At 30.5% G+C, this 19,850-nt stretch overlaps 4 protein-coding genes and 1 non-coding gene across 8 annotated transcripts; 2 read left to right on the forward strand and 3 right to left on the reverse strand.

Moving 5' to 3' along the window:
- Window positions 1–1,487: 1,487 nt before the first annotated feature.
- Trnai-aau lies at window positions 1,488–1,561 on the reverse strand. Its single transcript has one exon. It is a non-coding gene; the product is annotated as a tRNA-Ile (tRNA).
- Window positions 1,562–4,269: 2,708 nt separating this feature from the next.
- Window positions 4,270–8,323, forward strand: LOC117211342 (short-chain dehydrogenase/reductase family 16C member 6). 2 transcript variants are annotated; one of them, XM_033455102.1, is made up of 8 exons: window positions 4,270–4,439; window positions 6,168–6,327; window positions 6,556–6,710; window positions 6,773–6,950; window positions 7,029–7,158; window positions 7,235–7,358; window positions 7,651–7,776; window positions 7,888–7,957. In XM_033455102.1, the coding sequence occupies exons 2-8, from the start codon at window positions 6,187–6,189 to the stop codon at window positions 7,955–7,957; spliced, it is 924 nt and encodes a 307-aa protein (XP_033310993.1). In that variant the 5' UTR covers window positions 4,270–4,439; window positions 6,168–6,186. The 2 variants fall into 2 exon arrangements, with proteins under 2 accessions (XP_033310993.1, XP_033310992.1); XM_033455101.1 differs by lacking the exon at window positions 4,270–4,439 and having other exon boundaries at window positions 6,187–6,327; window positions 7,888–8,323.
- A 12-nt stretch (window positions 8,324–8,335) lies between these two features.
- LOC117211341 (ketohexokinase-like) lies at window positions 8,336–10,127 on the reverse strand. The gene is made up of 3 exons (XM_033455100.1): window positions 9,753–10,127; window positions 8,877–9,473; window positions 8,336–8,799 (listed from the first exon to the last, which is right to left on the reverse strand). The coding sequence occupies exons 1-3, from the start codon at window positions 9,893–9,895 to the stop codon at window positions 8,385–8,387; spliced, it is 1,155 nt and encodes a 384-aa protein (XP_033310991.1). The 5' UTR covers window positions 9,896–10,127; the 3' UTR covers window positions 8,336–8,384.
- A 359-nt stretch (window positions 10,128–10,486) lies between these two features.
- Window positions 10,487–15,981, forward strand: LOC117211344 (symplekin). Its single transcript, XM_033455105.1, has 16 exons — window positions 10,487–10,841; window positions 11,079–11,275; window positions 11,366–11,599; window positions 11,674–11,960; window positions 12,031–12,260; window positions 12,335–12,520; window positions 12,599–13,041; window positions 13,121–13,393; window positions 13,462–13,645; window positions 13,803–14,044; window positions 14,109–14,287; window positions 14,365–14,525; window positions 14,604–14,739; window positions 14,831–15,195; window positions 15,302–15,379; window positions 15,483–15,981. Exons 1-16 carry the CDS (start codon window positions 10,788–10,790, stop codon window positions 15,567–15,569), a joined length of 3,336 nt encoding a protein of 1,111 aa, XP_033310996.1. The 5' UTR covers window positions 10,487–10,787; the 3' UTR covers window positions 15,570–15,981.
- Window positions 15,399–18,699, reverse strand: LOC117211347 (17-beta-hydroxysteroid dehydrogenase 13-like). 3 transcript variants are annotated; one of them, XM_033455112.1, is made up of 8 exons: window positions 18,487–18,699; window positions 17,811–17,987; window positions 17,560–17,736; window positions 17,327–17,476; window positions 16,998–17,254; window positions 16,811–16,936; window positions 16,655–16,743; window positions 15,399–15,676 (listed from the first exon to the last, which is right to left on the reverse strand). In XM_033455112.1, the coding sequence occupies exons 2-7, from the start codon at window positions 17,952–17,954 to the stop codon at window positions 16,677–16,679; spliced, it is 921 nt and encodes a 306-aa protein (XP_033311003.1). In that variant the 5' UTR covers window positions 17,955–17,987; window positions 18,487–18,699; the 3' UTR covers window positions 15,399–15,676; window positions 16,655–16,676. The 3 variants fall into 3 exon arrangements, with proteins under 3 accessions (XP_033311003.1, XP_033311002.1, XP_033311004.1); XM_033455111.1 differs by lacking the exon at window positions 18,487–18,699 and adding an exon at window positions 18,174–18,444; XM_033455113.1 differs by lacking the exons at window positions 16,655–16,743; window positions 18,487–18,699 and adding an exon at window positions 18,174–18,446.
- Between the last annotated feature and the right edge of the window lie 1,151 nt (window positions 18,700–19,850).

The raw sequence follows: 19,850 nt of genomic DNA on the forward strand, positions 1-19,850 counted from the left end.
ATATATGTATCTCATCGGTGTATGCATACGCATACAGAAAGAAAATTTCCTTTCTGATATATATATATAATGTCAGGCCTATCCCATCCATAGGTACATAAAGATAGAGCATAGAGCACAGTCGTATACACAGGTCTGGAAGTTCCTGTTGGCACAGTAGGATTCTTAATGTAAAGAGTTATCGTGTAGTCGAGAGTTGTTTTAAAAATCAGCCACCACAGAACGCTGCGATCGAGAAGTTAGGATTTTGTATTTAGCACCATCGTTCAATGAAAGCATTGAAAGTAACGAATCTAAACCAAACCATTAAGCTTACTCAATAACTAAACTAAACTGTTTTTCATGATTTTTCATCATTTACTCAATATAAATACATATACAGTATTTCATTTGGTACAGAAAAATGTTGTTTGAATGAAAATATAACAAAATTACAACTTGTAAATCAAATATGTACACATACACTTAATACTTTTACATTTGATGCATTTATTGGAAAGTAAATCTGTTTTTGGCTGTTTTAAATTCATTAAAAAATTATATAATTATTAACATTATCTATAATATATATAAATAATATCGTATCCAAAATATTATTCATGATTGAAACATTTTAATGTTATTAAATTTTGTATTGAAAATGCAAAGTTATAGTATAATTTTAGAGTTTGCAGAAGTTTTTAATAATAAAAAAAAATTTATGTTATATAACATTTATGGTACATTAGTTACATACAAAATAATAATATAACCATAATAATTATATATCTAAGACAAAATTATTTTCCTTTCATCCTTCCTGCTACTCGGTTCACCGCGAGTCGAGTGCGCGATCATTAAGAAGAGACTAAAGAAAACAGGGACAACCGGGTTCGGGTTATTCTTACACGATGGAATTATACAACGAATCCTAACTTTTCGATTGAAGCACTTTACTGCGAACAAATTGACCAACATCATCCGATCACTAAGAACCTTATACTCCAACTACGGGAGTTTTCAGACCTGCATGTGACCGTGTAGTATCACCGTGATAACCCTCAAAATAAAGAATTCGAAAAAGCATTATATATTGCGTCTATTCCTATACCCCATCTGTAACTCTGATGCCGCTTGTTCGTCGATGTTACAGTGTTACACTGACATATTTACTGTACGAATGTGCATACACATCATTAGACAAACACATAAGTGGCCTCTATGCAGTGTTCTTTTTCTGTTCCTATATCGTTTTATCAGCTCACTCGTGCAGTCAGTGTTTATATCTCTATGATCCTATCCTATATTTATTTAGTCAATAGCCCCGTCCTTAATAATTTAAAGCAATGTACTTAGGATTAGTCAATAAACCAAAAGTCATTCCCGATGATTCGGCATAGAAGAGTTAGCATAGAAGAGCATAGAAGTACTACAAAAAACATTTGCATAGTTCAATTTTCGTAAATTATCCTTTGTCTTTCTTAAACATAAAGTGACAAAAAATATTCTGGCCCATGGGGGGATCGAACCCACGACCTTCGCGTTATTAGCACGACGCTCTAACCATCTGAGCTAATGGGCCCCGATGTGCAGTAGGATGTGCTATAATGAACAAATGTTGTAGCGAATAATTTTTATAACAAATTAAAATACTATAGCGTATAAAGATACTACAACGAACACAGAGAAATATCAACCGCTCCGCCGATTTTCTCACTCCGTCTTTCTTGCAATGATAAAGAGTAAACATTAACTGATGATACGAATCTGTGCTTATCTCTCTTTCTGTCGTTTAATTGTAAACAGCCTAAAAACTCGTGAATAGCACACATATAAACAACCGTGACCCAGGATGAACAAGTATCGTATCAGTCAATGAACCATATTTGTTCACGAAAAGATAGGAGTTAAAGACGGCTGGGCTAGCATCAATCATCATTTTATGATACCTACTAAATAAATAAATTTTATGTTATCTTTACCACTTACTTTGTAATTCATATTACATTTTTCCAGTGTTTAAACCGTTGTACAAGTGATAACTTTGCTTTTAATTATAGGCCTAAATGCATTACTCCTAAATACATATGTTTCAATGTACGCCACAGCGAATAGATGCTATAGCCTCTATACAGATACAGAGCTGCTCCTCACCTGCGCTATAACAAACGTGATTCGAGAACCAATTCCATTCGTTCTAACATACCTTGGTGTACTCTAGAGATGTACCGACTAGCGGTCGACTATCCGGCCACTTTTATAGTCGGTGATTAGTCGGCAACTAATAGGCGAAAGACGTCGAATGATCGGCATTCAATTTTTATGTATTAATAACTTGATGAAGCATAGAAATAAAAATAGAATGTCCTTTCTTTACTACCATTAGTATAATTTTAATATTTTTTAATATATAGTAACACAGTATACTTACTTATAGGTACATACTTGAATGTAATATAATTATTACATTATAAAATATAACAAGTAATAATTAGTATTTATTGAAATAAATTATATAAGTACCAATTAATTAAGAACTGGTTATTATTTTTTTAATTTTATCGTAATAAAAAATTTTAAAGTTTTAAAACTTTAAAACGAAGGAACAAAACGTAATAAAATAAATATAAGAAACAATGATAAAAATTTTCTCTTTGCGTTCGTGATATTAAACAATTATAAATTTGATGTATTTTGTAGCAGTGTTTAAAATGAAATGAAAGCCGATTAATGGATTAGTCCGCCAAAGCCCTAGTTGGTACATCTTTACTGTATGTGCACGTGCATCATCTTTTTATAAATATTTAAACTTTATTTGAAAAAATAGTAAAATTGTAATGACATATATGTTGATAATATTTCTCTATGAAGATATTTTACCATGTTTCACCATGTTTATCATAGTTCTTACACTTAATCGTAATAAAGTTCACTGATAATGCATATCAACTATATCGTGTATAAGAAAAGTGAACAAAAAAAAACAAACGCAAAATAAACAATATCGACAATTACTGTTTATTTTTCAATTCTTTTCAGACAGCCTTTGCGACTTTTTATGAGACATATTGTTGACATCTACAACAGCGAATATTACGATCGCATCTTTTTCCACACTGAGATCATTGTGCTTTGGTAAAACTTATCAGGTGTCACGTAAAGTTGGTACTTGGATGATAACAAGAAGGCTGAGTCGTAACCCAACTACTAATTTTTCTTTATAAAACTTTATTATAAGATTTACCATTTACAAGAGAAACACTGAACCGGAGAAAAAGGGTTGTATGAGTACAGCAACTAGAAGAAGAAGAAGAACTGCCCGAGCTGGGTGAAGTCTCGGTTTATATACGTTTTGGTTTTAGGATGTTGAGGGGCTAGGTGTAGGTTATAATGTAGAAAAGTGTCCGAAGGTCGAGGGTTCATATCCTATCTCTGATGTGGACTGAGATGCGTCACAGCCTTGGTGTATGCTATGATGATAAGGTGGTGATGTGTCCAAAAGTATCCGAAGGTCGGGGGTCGATGTATTATCACTGATGTAGGTTGAGATGTGATTAATGTCACACAGGCATGGGTCATCGTGACGACGACACCTTTCCCTGCCAGTATTTTGATGATCTCAAGTAAGCATCCTTAGTGCCACAACATATACTACTAAAAATGATGAAAATAAAACTAATTAAAGAAGAAATCTCATGCACATGATCTCGAGTAATTCATTTTCTCGAACTGATCGTTTGGAAAAAGATGTGTTGCTACACGAACGACACGTATTTCTATACATCTCATTACATCCATTACTAAAACAGTTCTCTCGAATCTACAACGGAAGCGATTCTTGTAGCGTTTTCTCTCTATATCTTTTTTCTCCAATGACTTTTATCCACTGAGCGATCATAAACGTAGGAATCAAGATATTCTTTCCTATCAATGATATGTACATTTAAACAAAACATACGTTTCGAACATTTCTATACGAAAGATATAAACATCGAAAATTATTTATATCGTATGTCGGAAATATAAAATTACTTAATTTAGCGCTTACTTTGTTATTTTAATGCTCTATTCCTGGCATGTAATACTATTCTAACATGTAACCTTATTACACAACTACTTCAATATAATGACGCATCACCGGACCGTATTCTACACACGACTACCCACGTTACCAACTGATATTGTGTCCGATATTTGAGATTATCCTATAGCCAATCACGAGAGCCAGTCCACAGCGATACAAAGATTCCCGATGTTATTGATAGGAAAGCACTGTACCCAGGCAGTTTAGCTTAGTTAACATTTGAACGGCGCACGAGTGCATCGTTGAATGCTCTTCTAAAGGAACTCGTACATTTCCTTCGTGAGAAGTTCACTCTTTCAATTAGCCGGGCTTTACTTTAACTTGCTTTTTACTTTTAACTTATTTTTAACCTTAACATTGTTTGCTATTATCGTTGGTAAGTAATTCTTCGACATTTCGTCGTGTCTATTCGTGTATTGTTTCTTATATCGTGTTAAACCGAATTCTTATTCATTCATCATTTTTTATTTTTACGACAAATTAATTTAATCTTTAGGAAGATTATCAAAACTCTGTGTATATTACGTTTATTTATAAAAAACAAAAGGATATTACGTTGTTAAAAATTCTGTTGGTTGTTCTCCACCGATTAACGAAACTCCTATTTTTAGTCTGAATTTTAAATAAAAGTTTGTAAATTTCATATGTCAAATTTCGTATTATTTGAAATTATTTTTAAACCATCATCATCTTAGGAGCATCTATCTCCAATGTATTAAGTCTAATGTATTAAGCTCGTTAAGACCATCATGGTTTCCAGGAAAGAATCGTTTCGTTGTTAATATATTGAACAAAATTATCACAAGTTAATAATCTTTCTGCTATTAATTCTTATGCTTATTCTTTCTGTTATTAATCACTGTAATTACTATAATTTTATATTGTCACTCATTTTCTTATTCCAATTGATTTGTATCGAGTAATTATTCCCAAACCCAAGGCAAACCAAATCCATTGAACAATAAAACTTACTATAGTAACCATACAGATATAACTGGATGCAATATGAAAACAGGACGAGAACGCTGCATAGATGCATCTTCTGTTCTTGTTTAATCTAGTATGAGCATTAATGTCGTTTGTTGATCAGTCTTACACTTACAAATTTACTGCGCGAATACGTATGCGTTATTATAAAAGAACGCAAGAAGTTTCTATACAGCGATCTCTTTCCTGTTCTCGTATCGTATCCATTTACACGGTAACATATGACTCCCGCACTCTATCTTTATATCTCTATGATCACAATACAAGGCGCTCTAAAATGCTTTTGTTGCAAACGAGCGACTCCTGCCGCGCGATATTGCCGCGATCGTATATCTTTCTTTGTTTTCCCAGTTAAGAACAACAAAGGAAGACATACGATTGCAGCGATTCGAGGAGCTAGAAATCGCTTGTATACATGGAGCCTAGAACGAAAACACATAAAAAGAAATTTAATACTGAAATTTAGTAATGAATTTTTTGTTTGTTCATCCCAGATATAAATAGTTTAAGCGGATGAGTCAATGTCTGTTTTTCTATAAAGGCAGGTTCGTTTCGCTTAATATCAATTTTTTGTTAAGTTTCTTACATCACCACAATCAGAGAGTAGTAAATACAGACAGCAATAAGAGATGGAACGGTGAAACAAGTAACAACAGAAACAAGACAATAAAGGCAGAAAATAAATTAAATTTATGATTTATATGAGATATGTCGATCCAAATGCCAAACCGAGTACTGTTCTTACTATTCCTAAATAGCTTTCTTGATTTTTCGCTCATATTCATAATCATGGAAGAATTTAGCATTTCTAGTGATAATCTCCGCTTACTTTGACTCTTACGATTCAAAATTACCTAATTTCCAGAAGGTCAGCCGCGTATTCAGAGATCTCAAATTAGCCTCGAGGAAAATGGATACGTGTCGGTATACATACGTCCCGTATAACCACGAACCGCGCTCAGTTCGCATATTATCCTTGTCTTAAATTCTTGTGTGTTACGTACTCGTACGCTACCACGATCGACAAACATTTTGGCGGAGAATTTGATTGCAAAATTTAAACTGTACAGTTCTTAATCTGATATATTGTCTTTGCTTATTAATTCATTTTTTACAGGAAATTATTTAAAGGAATTATGGTCCAGGTATGGGAGGCCGTTTTAGTTCTATTGGATACATTGTTGCTTCTGCTGAAAATGCTTTATGACATTGTCTTAGGGATATACAGATTATGTATACCAGTCGAAGAGAAAAGCGTAATCGGCGAAATTGTATTGGTATTTTACAAACTAATTATTATCCCAAATATTTACAATTTTCCAAATAATCATTTTAGATATTAATATCCGATTAATTAATATCCGACTTCTGGCGAAAATTTTCTACAATTCGTTCCTTTATAATTTGCATCGACTATATCATCTTGCCATTATACGATTATTGACGGTTGCTTAATGTTATATAAATAATTTGAATAGCACTTGTCGAGCAAGTATCTTGTATAGATTACAGGTACTGGACATGGTATTGGTAAAGAATTAGCATTAAGATATGCATCATTAGGAGCAATTGTTGTCTGTTTGGATGTAAATGAAGAAGGAAACAACGAAACAGTAAATGAAATAAACCAAAACAACACATTAAAAGCTTACGGTTACAAGTATGTAGAAATCTTATGACATAGTTTCCGATATAAAATTCGTATTTTTTTATAATCCATAGATGCGACGTATCGAACAGAGAAGAAGTGCTTGAAGTAGCTAAAAAAATAAAAGAGGAAGTAGGAGATGTGACAATTTTAATTAACAATGCTGGTATAATGCCTTGTTTAACTTTAATGAATCATACACCCGAGCAAATTAAGCGAATATTCGATATCAATGTGCTAGCACATTTTTGGGTAATTTATTTTACACTTTTTTTTATAAAAAGGTTCCTCCCCTATTGCACTCGTGAATTAAATAATTTGTCTGCATAGATTTTCCAAGCTTTCTTACCTAGCATGATTCAAAGAAATTACGGTCATATTGTTGCTCTTTCATCGATAGCTGGTATTTTCGGCCAATGCAATGTAGTTCCTTACTGCGCTTCAAAGTTTGCAGTAAGAGGTAAAACTGATGTCCATATTACTACTTTTATTTAAATATTTTACGTTACTACTTTCTTTTGATGATGATTTTCCAGGGTTGATGGAAGCATTGTACGAAGAGTTACGATCGATGAATAAGGAAAAGCCACTAAATATAAAATTCACAACAGTTTATCCGTATATGGTCAATACAGGACTTTGCAAAAACCCATATTACAGGTAAAATATTTTGTATAACGTTAGTTCAAGTGATAGATAATGCAAAATTATTAGTAAATATTTATTATATAATTGGACAAATTTTTTTTATATTTTATATTTTTTATATTTTATAGCATCATTGAGTAATATTGTTCATATATATTTACATGTAAATTTGATAATTGGCTTAGAGGCATAGGAAGTCATGTAATAAAATGAATACATTGTTCACGAAATGTGAAGAAATAATTGTCATCTAAATTATATCATATACATAACAAAGAATACTTATATAACTTATTCTAATTAGGTTCAAAAACCTAATGTCTTTGGTTTCAACAAAACGGGCAGTTGATGTAATAGTTAAAGCGCAACGGCAAAACACCAAAGAGATTTCTATTCCCGCATATTGGCGTTATGTTAACATTATTTTGAGGTGTGTAATTATACATACATACATATGATTTGTAATATATATATATATATATATATAATATATATATTTTACAAATTTCTCATCATTTGATAACATTTCTCCCAATTTTAGGTGTCTACCATTTACATGCATAGAATACGTAAAAGACTTTCTAAATGCTGGTTTAAATGCAGAATGTTAACGAATATTTAATATTTTTGTAATAGGTTATGTACGAAAATGTTTATTTTACAATACATAATAATATTTTTTGTTAATTTTAATCATAATTATCACCTTCAATTACTTCTTGTAAACTCATAAACTTTCTGTGTACCTGTAATTCCTTTATTATTAAATATAGATGTAATTTTTATTATTTATCGTTAGTAATTTGTAAAGATTTAATTATAAAGGTAATAATAACTCGTGTAATAAGTAAAATGTAAGTAAGATGTTTTTTTAATATTTACATAAGAAACATGTAATGTATGTATATATGTACTAAAAAATAATTGTTAATAAATATGTAAGCAAATAAAATAACTATGCTACAAATTATAACCAATTATGCAGTCTGTTCTATAAAATATCTATATATAATGTAACTCAATACAATGCTTCACAAATTAACTTTTTGATGCATCCTTAAAAATTTTATCTAACTTATTATATCCTCTCAAACCAACTTTAGCACCAGCTACTTGGCAAGCAAAAGTTACAGCTGCTTGCAGGACATTTTGTGTAATAAATTCTGTATGGCTACATTCTAAGCTTTCAATATTATAATTCATTTTAATATTACGTTTGATTTTTACATCTTTCTGTAAGGCACTATTCGTTTTGCATGATTCTAACTTTTTTTTTCTAATGAATTCCAGTTTTGCTTTATTTAAATAATGTAACACAGCAGCATTAAAGGTGTCTCCAGCACCTAAGGTATCCACAACCTTCTGTGGTGGAAATGCAGGAGATTGTACTGTAATATTATCTGGAGTTCTTGCCATAGCGCCTCTGTCAGCCCAAGCACATATAAGAGTTGCCCTAGAAAAAAAAGGAATTTCATAATACATCAATTTTTCATCCATAAATTCAAAGTATTTTTTTATATGGATTCATACCCAGATTTAGCATCTCCGCTAATATCCTTCAATGTTTCACTCATATTATCATGTCCTCTACTTTGGGCAAAATCTTTAGAGATAAATGCTACATCGACATAAGGTAGTAAATCTAATAATTCTTGTTTTGGAGTTTCTAATTCTACACTAACAGTAATTGGCACTTGACTAGAAGCGATTTCTTTACTATTGCTATCTTCACTATAATTCAACATGTTATTATAATTTTCCACACACTGCATCATAGATAGTACTTCATTTAAGTTTCTACCTTCAAAATGAATCCAACTGTAATCTTCTAAATGTAGTTGCTCAAAATTCTTCAATGTTAGCTCTGGCAGATTTGGATTATGATGTAAAATTGTACGAGACCCTGAGCTTAAACTTAGCATAACAGTAGATATTGGACACCCAATACCTTCTACCATAGGACAATGAGAAAAGTCGATATTGTAACTCCGCATATCATTTTGCAAAAAACTTAAATGTTCTTCAGCACTTAAAGTACCAAAAAATTCACACGGGCTCCCTAATTGAGAAAGCACCGTACAAGTATTAGATGCATTACCTCCTCTTTGCCATCGACATTCTACAGATCTGTAAATCACATTAGAACAATAAATTCTAGTCTCAGTAGCATAACAAGTATTAAAAATATATTTTTATTCATTATAAAGATCGTACAAAGTTATTATATATATATATATATATATATATATATATATATATATATATATATATATATATATATATATATATATACATATCAGTTAAAAATGATAATTATACGTTGTTTATATCTTTGTCAATATCAGCTGATCGACGTAAGCAATGAACGAATAACACTGCGCAATCGCGTATAGAAATATCTGTTACCTTTGATCAGAATCTTCTGCGGGATATTGTTTGCACGTTTGTACAATATCCAAACAAGTTAATCCAATACAAAGAATTTTCTGCTGGTTTGACTCCACTGTAGAAGACGTACCAACAATTTTTTCATAAAAACTTGAAATCATGTCACTTAATAGTGTGAATGCACAACGTTACTTTACGTTTCCTTACTCGGCGGATGATAGATTAACTTTGAGCGATTAGCATACGTATAAACAGTATTTATGATTCAATAACGAGCTATATCTTTCGCTTAATCCAAACAATTTTTCCACTAATATTTGTGGAATTAGACGAAGTATATATGTACTGATTAAATCTACTTGACCTTTGCTACTGCAAGCGAATATATTGATAACTTTTAAACCTATTTATTTTTATGCTAAAAGTGATACCAGACTTTACGAGTTATGGGACAAATTAAAAATGTTAAATGTTTAAGATTTTGTTTAGACAATCCATCTAAAAGTTTCCCTTATTATACGTGTATATATGAAAATACAATTTATGTGAAATGAAATAATGACTTTATTATACAATATTTTCTTTGTTAATCTTACATATAAAATTACGCTTTTAAAAATATACATTAAATTAATACATTGTACTTAAAATTTAATGTGCAAGATATATTATCTATTGTACCTAGTAGAAAAATTAATAAAGAACATAATAAAACCTTAAAATTCCCGCTTCGTTAACATGAGACGATTATAGCGCTGAGCGGTCAAGGAAAAATGCCAAGATGGCAACGCAAACGATTTCGTTCAATATTAGGACAGCTTTTATTGTTCATTAACTAAAATTTAAACATAATATTCGAAAAAATTATTTAAAAAAAAAATATAGATTCTTTGCTGAAATTATTAGACACTATCTGTCTTAAGTGGGGGGAAATCTACAAAAGAAACGCATATAAACTAACATATCGAAACTTGGGACAATTATTTTCCAACAGCTCATTTTTTTAATAATCATTGCTTGTATTTAGCGTTTTATGATTTATTATTAAATATAATGGATCCTCGAATACATAGAAGAACAGAGCCGGAAAAAGGACCAGGCGATTTGGTCAGTGTATTAACCTCTCAAATTATCGTTTCCCAGATACATTTTATGATACAAAATAAGCATTTACAGTATATACATATGCGTGTATATTTATGACGGTGACTAAACAATTAATTATGACGATTATTTAAAAGAAATTTCAATTAGAAGAATCCGAAAAATTCCTAGTTATAAAATTTCAATTGTCTTTACTATACGAACAAAAATCGGTATTTTGATTTAGATTATATTTTACAGATAGTTGAATGGTTAAATGAGGCTTCACTAAACCCAGGGGAAGATATAAAAGTTGCAAATTTATGTAAAGTTCAGGAAATATTAATAAACAAGGAGCCACAATTACTTCCATTATATTTGGATGAAGCATTACAGTTTTCTTTAGATAGGAATGCAGAAGTTAGGAAAACAGTTACAGGTTTCATAGAAGAGGCTGGGTAATGATCATTAATAGAACTTATAATGTATTGCGTTGTGATATTACTTTCATCAAACACATTAATAAAATAATCATACTTGATTTGCAGTGTAAAACAACCTGAGGTAATTCCACGTGTAGTTCAGGTACTTTTAAGACTAGTTTCTGATGAATCATCAGCTGTTGCTAAAAGAGCTCTTAGAGCTAGTGGCAGAATATTAAGAGCTGCATTGAAATGGATATCTAGCGCCATTACAGTTACGCCAGAAATGGAAGTTGCATGGAATCAACTTAGTGCTCTCAAAATTCAAATTATAAATATGATTGACAGTGACAATGATGGGTAAAAAGAGTCTTTAAGTTGTACATTTATATATATTTGTTAAATGTTAATTTCTCTTCTTTTTATCTATTCAGGATTAGAACACAAGCTGTGAAATTTCTTGAAGGTGTTGTTTTGATACAAACATACCCTGACCCAGATATACCAAAAAAGTCGGATGATTTTTCTTTAGAAGATATTCCATTAACATTAAAAATAGCACGCAGGCGCAAATTAGAGGAAGAAGCTAATGATGTAATGGACTTATTAATCAAATTTCATGGATCTCCACACGTTAGTAGCGTTAATTTGATGACATGCATGGGATCTTTAGCATTGATTGCTAAAACAAGACCTCAGTTTATGCCTGGTGTAATACAAGGTACGTAAAATATTCAGTAATGTAATTTAATCATACTAAATTTATAAATAAAAGACATCAATATTTACAGCTTTGCAAAGGTTACAACATGATTTACCACCCACATTATCTGATTCTCAAGTAACCAGTGTTCAAAAACAATTAAAATTAACTCTATTAGGACTGATGAAGCACCCAGCTAGCATAGAATTTGCATCCACAATAGCTAAACAACTGACTCAATTGGGAGCAAAAGAACAAGAAATTCTTAAAGCTTATCCAAAACCAGAAGATATTCGACGTATGAAGAAACGACAACAAGTAAATATACAATCAGCTTTAATTGATATATATTAACGATCACTTCTACATTTGAAATATATATGATTTTCTAGGAAGCAGCAGCGTCTTCCGCTGCAAAGCGTGTTAAAATCGAAACTTCTTTAATACCAGATGAATCAGAAATTGTGGCTAGTTTAGTACCCAGCTCAAAAGTACCAGAACTGGTTGAACTTTCAGAAAGTTTTATTGCTGAAAGATTAAGTGTAGACATTGTTACAGATTTAGTAATGGATAGCATGGTAAATATATTTTTGTATAAAACTAGTTGGGATTTTTAATATTTTCATTTTTTTGTATCAAACGCATTTCATTAACAGGCGTGGGTCCCAGACACAATGACAACGATTTTTCAAAGAGAATATCAGCCTTCTTCAACGACCGATATAAATATTCAACGACAAACGATTGCTAAATTACTAGCGACACAAATAAGGCAAGCTAAAACAAAGAAAAAAAAGGATGCAAAGGATGAAGATGCTGTGATGGAAGATTTAGTAAAAAATCCAACCATTAGCGTAGCGGAAGCAAAACGAGAGCGGAAACGTGAAAAAGATAGGGAAAAAGAAAAAGAAGCAAAGGCATCTCTGGAAGCACATGAAAAATCGCTTGCGAAGGCAAGAACTCGTTTAAAAGCCTTGAAATTATCTGAAGTTACAAAACCATTGTCAAAAGAAATTAAAGAAAGAATGTTACTGATGGCTGTGAATCGAATTTTACTTTCTGAGAAGACAGCTGTATTTGGTGGTGTAGCAGCCATAAGGTACATCAGTTTATGAATTATTTATTTATTTAAAAATATCCTAAAGTGAAACAAAATATTTCTTGTTATTTCTCTTTAGATCAAAAATTTTAACTACTCTAGCAGCAACGTTTAATCCATATATTAAAGAAGCAGTATTACGTTATATTACTGACGATATGAGAAATCGTTTAGATTTAGCTTTAGGTTGGTTGTATGAAGAATATGCATTACTTCAGGGTTTCCAAAGACGAACTACATTATGTACAAAGCCCCAAGAAGCTCCGCATCAGGCTTACAATTTTTTATTATGTACTTTAGTATCTGCAATAGATTTAGTTCAAGGCAAAGATCGTGACACATTACTATATAGGTAAGTGATATCAATAAAGCATTTAATAGCAGAATATGTAATGTTAGCTGTATGTGAATTTTAAAAAGGCTATACTTGGAAGCTCCATTAATCACCGAAGATGCAGTTGAGGCTTTGAAAATGGTGTCTTCTGATGAAACAAGAGGACTGATGCCGTTACAATTATTAAAAGAAATGGTTATTCGTAGACCAACAAAACAATTAGTTTTCCTAAACGTATTGTTATGTCATACTGGCCACGAAAACAATACAGTAAGTTATAATTATTTAATCTTGTAATCCAAATATGATATGTACATCACTTTAGAACCCTTTCGCTCTTCATCCTCCCAAATCCCCGCCGTTCCATGGCAGTAGTTCTTAGTATATATGTGCGTGTTAAGTATCTTAATTTTCTGTTCATAAATAGATAAGGGAAGCCGCTATACAGTTAGTTTGTCAACTATATAGTCGTCCTGAATTAAGTAAACTCATAGAAGAGTATGCAGTTCTCTATTTAGGTTTCTTACGGCTACATACACCACCTGAGATCGTCTTCGGACAGGATCGAGGTAGACCGCAAGTAGAAACTCAGTGGACTGAGTCAACTACAAGAGCTTGTCTTGGATTATATCTTGCTCTGTTAAGTGAACATCAAGATTTAATTCATGAGTAAGTTCTTTTCTTAATAAATGCATATGTTAAATGCAAATTTCTATTAATACTGGTTTTCTAGATTGGCTAGAGTTTATACATCGATGGGTGCAGATGTAAAACGTATGGTTCTTCGACTAGTAGAAGGACCTGTAAGATCTTTAGGAATGGGGAGTCCACAATTATTGTCATTAGTTGAAAATTGCCCTAAAGGCGCTGAAACACTAGTTACAAGAATTATTCATATCCTTACAGAAAAATGTATATATGTTTCCACATTTAATCATATACAGTTTTTTAAGAACTATTACAATATTTAACATCTCTTTTCTTTTCAGCTGCACCGAGTGTAGAATTAGTAGCAAGAGTACGAGAACTTTATCAGACCAGAGTTTCAGATGTTCGATTCTTAATACCAGTTCTAAATGGTTTAACGAAAAAAGAAGTTATAGCTGCTCTTCCAAAACTCATAAAATTAAATCCTATTGTTGTTAAAGAGGTAAACGATATGAAATAATATTACCTAAATTTAAAATAAAATTTTGTATCATATATTACAATGATCCTCCTTTTATAGGTATTCAATAGACTGTTAGGCACTCATAATAATGAAAGTGGTGTACCTCATACATCTCCTATTACACCTGCTGAATTGTTAATAGCTTTGCATAATATAGATCCAAGCAAAGCAGAATTGAAAACAGTTATAAAAGGTATGACATATAAAATTTCTTTATTTGTTTTAAAATGATTTTTTTTTCAATTATTCATTCAAATTTTATATTTATTAATACCAATTTACAGCTACGTCCCTATGTTTTGCGGAAAAACAAATATATACACAAGAAACTGTAGCTGTTGTAATGCAACATCTTATGGAGATGACCCCTCTTCCTACATTACTCATGCGTACAGTGATACAAAGTTTAGCATTATATCCTAGGTTAAGTGGATTCGTTATGAATATACTTCAACGATTAATTCTCAAACAAGTTTGGAAACAGCCAAAAGTATGGGAGGGTTTTGTAAAATGTTGTGAACGTACGCAACCACAAAGTTTTGCGGTTATTTTACAACTTCCTCCAGCACAATTGGCCGAAGCGTTAAAAATGGCGAGTAACTTACGAGCACCATTATTAGCGCATGTCGAAGCCTTTGCCGAAAATCAGGTATATTTCCTGCAATATACTTTATTGATGCCGTAATACTTATTCTATGTTTTATATTTTACTAAGAATGCAAAAAATTTAATACGGAAATGATGTGATATTTCAGAAAGCGCACATTCCGCAATCAATAATGGATGTTATTCAGGGTAAATCACCTTGCGACATACATGATGAATTTGATATTGTGAGTAAAACTACTTGTATATAAAGAGTTGATTTTTATATTATTATAAGAAAAAATAAATATATGAACTGATCCAAATAGTTCTTCCTTGAATTTCTTGCAGGCACCACCCGGTGATTATCCGATCGAACAAAAACCAGATACTATGGAAACTGATATTTCAGAACCAGCTCCGCCTGGTTTAGACTAGCATAAACTCATTCCAGTGTTGGGATTTGAATCATCATCAACAGATTGTCCCAACTTTAATGAATTTACCTTGTAAATTACAAATTATTTTTTTATGTCCAGTCATATCTGAAATATCCAGTAATTTGAAACGCTAGATTCACGTATTTATCAAATCAAACATGAAATGTAAATATTTCTTTCTCAAAATTCATTGAAAATTCAATTACTTTTATAGGTATGACAAACTCGTATTTAGTTCTATTTTGTAAATAGAACTTTGCATATAACTGTATACATGCATTATCTTCAATACATAGTATATTTTTATTTAGATTATGATAAATGTATTTCCGATTCTACAAAACAGACTGAGTGAATTTTTCGTTACTTTCGTTTTCGTGAAAAGTCAAACAATGTTACTATTAATAGTTGCGGATTTGTATTTATTTATTATTAACACCTGAGTGTTTTTCTCTTTTTCTTTACGAAATATGCACATAACAATAATAGACAAGACGTTCGGAAGATAATACATAGTTACAAATTAGTGTATATATATGTGTATTATGTACAACATTAGGAAATGAAGTATAGTCTTCTGTACATCCAGATATTTTGCTATTAAATCGTCATAAGATTGACGCTGTGTACATAGGTTATTTTTGCATTGTGAATAGTATTTGTGTAGTAATTACTTAGTGCCTACTAGAACTTATTCAGTTTATTAAATATTTAATACTTATGTCACGTGTGTATGTATCATACATGAAACGTAAGTATAAAATCTATTTTAACTGCTAATTGATATTTCAGTTGTGTCATAAAATATTTTATGCGCAGCCCATGTGATTATTTATTAATAAACTAGAGTATTTCGTTTTATATAAATGTTAGAATGTATAAAAACGTATATAAGTAAAAATATATATGAAATTTTATACCACAATAATAAAATGAACTACAAACATTGGTCTGTAGTGAAAAATACTTCAAAGATCAAATTATACATATACGAAATTAAATAAAATATTCGTTTTTCAGTACATTAAAGTTCTTTTGTTATCATTATAAAATCTTATTAACATAATAAAAATAAATTCTCACATTTGATTAGAAAAATTAAATATCATCCAAAATCGACACCAGTGTCTAGCAAGTCACGCAACATAAATGATGCCTTCTTTGGAAGTATTCTACAAGTGTAAAATATTAATTATTAATAAAACTTTATAGACTTGGTAATATTAACCTTCAATTTACCTAAGAATATGACCTAAGTAAAGTAAATATCCAGGCACGCTGAATTCTGCATAATTTCTGCGAACTCCATCTAAAATTTGTTCAGCTGCGTCTGTGGCGGGCATTGTACCAAAGTAACTTGGTATTCTGGAAGAATTGTGAAAAATAAATTTTCAATAAAATCAAACATCATCATTTGATTGCTTACCTAAAACGAATATCTTTTGCTATTTCTGCGCCTACAATAAATGGATAAACGTGAACTAAAGTAATTATTATGTTACTATTCAAATGTCTTAATTCAGTATGTAATGATTCAGCTAATCCTTGAACTGCAAATTGTGCAGTGGACAAAGAAACTCTGTTTCCTCCTGTGGCAGTACCAGAAAGGCCAGCCACAGATGATAGAACCACTATGTGCCCTTTTCCAGCCCGTTCCATGCATGGTAAAACTGTATCCAATAACTGAAAACAAAAATGTAATACAAAAATTTATAACTACTGCAATAAGCTATGTATCATTCTAAAGATACTTACCCAAAAATGACTTAGAATCGTCAAATCAATTGTATGCCTTATTTCAGGTGGATCTTGAAGTAATGCTCTAGGACTTGGTATACTGCAGCAATGGAAAAGCATTGTAACTTCACCTAACTCTGATTTAATAATATTCACTATACGAGCTACCTATCATATTTTATTTACAATTAAATCAATGTATAATACTTATTAAATAATATGAATATATATTTTATAAATGTTATGCTTACTTCATCCTTATCTGTTATATTACAAATATACATTTTAGCAACTCCTACTGATTTAGATGCTAAGTGTACAGTAGTATCACAATTTTCACTGTTAATGTCGACACATGCAACATTAACACCAAGTTGACACAAATGAATTGCTAATTCCCTACCTATGCCTCGACCAGCTCCGACAACCTAAAATACAACCTAAAATGTAAATGTTTGATACCTAATAACTCTTCATAAACAAGGGTATAGAATTTTATTACCATTGCGACTTCTCCATAGAGATTTTTTAAAGGAGGAGGTCTAAATATTCTATATAATGCAATTAAGATAGCAAAAAATATTCCAAATAAAAGTGTCACAAGATCTAATACTAAAATAACGAGAGAATACAGTCTTAGCAACATCTTTGGTGGTTTGAAACTTCTCCTTAAACTCTCCTAGAAAAAATATATATATAAAATTATGTTTACTTTTAAATTATTAAATTAACTCATTACAGTTCATTAAAAACTACTTCATCATTGTAATAAAATATCTAAAACATTTAATCTTTCAAACATCACAAAATCTTTCTTTTCCTTTTCTCTTTTTTTATAAACATAATTGTTTGCCATGATACTTACCATTTTGATGCACTAAGTAATTAAATACCATCGAAAATGTGATCGTGTTATGAAAAAGTGTAAATTAATTAAGCGGGTGAAAAGAAATTTGTGGAATCTGAAGATATATGTATCTTTTTATCAAATTACGTCGTAAACTTTATGATAACTTATCATGACGTTATGGAAAAGGAAGGATAAATTGCCCAAAATTTATTTAAACTAATTTATAATAATGTTAAAAAACAATAATATAAATCTTATATGAATGATGTATGTTGTGAATAATAAATCTAACAACAAAATATAAATTTTCAAGTTGTATAATACATACCACGTGTTTAGTTACATTTTTTAAAACTTTCTACCGGCGTTAGTGCTGTTGCTTTTATATCATTCTAAATGAATTTGAATAAAATAAATCAGATTTTTGTTGTATATTATTAATTAAAAACTACATTAATAAATACGGAAGATAAATTCAATACTATAAAGAAATGTTAAAAGCTTTTGAACATTTAACCTTTTATTCGCTTCGAATAGTTGTGTTCGTGTTGTATTTACTTACCCTATCTCAATAATTATACATTATTATTTGGTTAGCGCAAATTGTTTATCATAATTTATTATTATAATTTTTAATCTTATATCAAGTTGATGTTAAAAATTATATTCATTTTGTATTTAATTTTTCAAATTTCGAACTAAATAATTGATTTTATCTACATATAGCAATACAAATACATATAAAACGCGCGTTTAGCACATTTGAAGTATTTTAAAACATGCAATCAAAAGTTTAATGCAATATTGTAAAAAAGGGAAAGGTAATTTCATTTAATATTTATTACCAAATCAGATTTCTTAGAACTCAAAATCTATTATAATAATAAAATTGCTCTAATAATAAGTTAACCAACTTTTATATTTTATATATCTTGTTAATTTCGAAAGTTTTAGTTGATGTCTAAGTTAACAATAAAAAGAATAATACAGACGTGATATTTCTTATTAAGAACCGCATAGTAACGAAGAGAATTAAATTTAGATGATTCGTATCTCCGTGCTGTTGAACGCGCATTACATTGATTGAGTAGACAGTGACGTAACTGTCCAGAAAATTTTGATACATTATATAGATTTAAATATTTGCTAAAAATGTGGTATAACGCTATGATACCATTAGGTATAATAGGAGTGCTTACAACATTACCTGCTTACATTTCACCACACATAAATAAGTTTTTTATCGGGAACGTAAGTAATTTTTGTAACATAACCTCAATATAATAACCATTTGAAGAAAGATTATTTAATATTGCAACGAAGTGACAATTTATATGACTCCGTTTTATCTTTCCGGGTTTTCCGGTTGATTTTCGTTTTATCTGGAGTAAAATTTTAAGCGTTTTAAAACATAACTATTAATTATTGTGTAATGGCCAATTTTATATATGTGTTATTTATTTCACAAATGCTTTGTAGTTGTTTCAATCAATATTTAAAACAAATTTAAGTAGGTTTTTATGAGCTAATTTCTTTATATTTTGCTATTACAGCGAAATGGAAGATTGTACAATAACAATATAATTGAGCAAGTGGGATATGCTAGAGACTATGAATTTGGTGGTAAACGAATTTGGAAGTTTAATGTAGGTATATGGTATTATAACTGTTTAATAACTTGTTATTTCTTGT

This window comes from Bombus bifarius, unplaced genomic scaffold (assembly GCF_011952205.1).
Source record: "Bombus bifarius isolate JDL3187 unplaced genomic scaffold, Bbif_JDL3187 scf7180000008232, whole genome shotgun sequence".
Classification (NCBI taxonomy): Eukaryota; Metazoa; Arthropoda; class Insecta; order Hymenoptera; family Apidae; genus Bombus; species Bombus bifarius.

Excerpts from the sequence above, each read along its gene's own strand:
- LOC117211341 (XM_033455100.1), bottom strand. The coding sequence starts at position 9,895 with ATGATTTCAAGTTTTTATGAAAAAATTGTTGGTACGTCTTCTACAGTG. Across the intron at positions 9,474-9,752 it reads GCAGAAGATTCTGATCAAAG|ATCTGTAGAATGTCGATGGC; the intron begins GTAACAGATATT and ends TGTGATTTACAG. Across the intron at positions 8,800-8,876 it reads AGCGGAGATGCTAAATCTGG|GGCAACTCTTATATGTGCTT; the intron begins GTATGAATCCAT and ends TTTTTTTTCTAG.
- LOC117211347 (XM_033455111.1), bottom strand. Across the intron at positions 17,477-17,559 it reads ATATAACAGATAAGGATGAA|GTAGCTCGTATAGTGAATAT; the intron begins GTAAGCATAACA and ends AAAATATGATAG. Across the intron at positions 16,744-16,810 it reads TACTTAGGTCATATTCTTAG|AATACTTCCAAAGAAGGCAT; the intron begins GTAAATTGAAGG and ends TTACACTTGTAG.
- LOC117211342 (XM_033455102.1), top strand. The coding sequence starts at position 6,187 with ATGGTCCAGGTATGGGAGGCCGTTTTAGTTCTATTGGATACATTGTTG. Across the intron at positions 6,328-6,555 it reads TAATCGGCGAAATTGTATTG|ATTACAGGTACTGGACATGG; the intron begins GTATTTTACAAA and ends TATCTTGTATAG. Across the intron at positions 6,711-6,772 it reads TTAAAAGCTTACGGTTACAA|ATGCGACGTATCGAACAGAG; the intron begins GTATGTAGAAAT and ends TATAATCCATAG.
- LOC117211344 (XM_033455105.1), top strand. The coding sequence starts at position 10,788 with ATGGATCCTCGAATACATAGAAGAACAGAGCCGGAAAAAGGACCAGGC. Across the intron at positions 14,045-14,108 it reads CATCAAGATTTAATTCATGA|ATTGGCTAGAGTTTATACAT; the intron begins GTAAGTTCTTTT and ends CTGGTTTTCTAG. Across the intron at positions 14,288-14,364 it reads TCATATCCTTACAGAAAAAT|CTGCACCGAGTGTAGAATTA; the intron begins GTATATATGTTT and ends TTTTCTTTTCAG.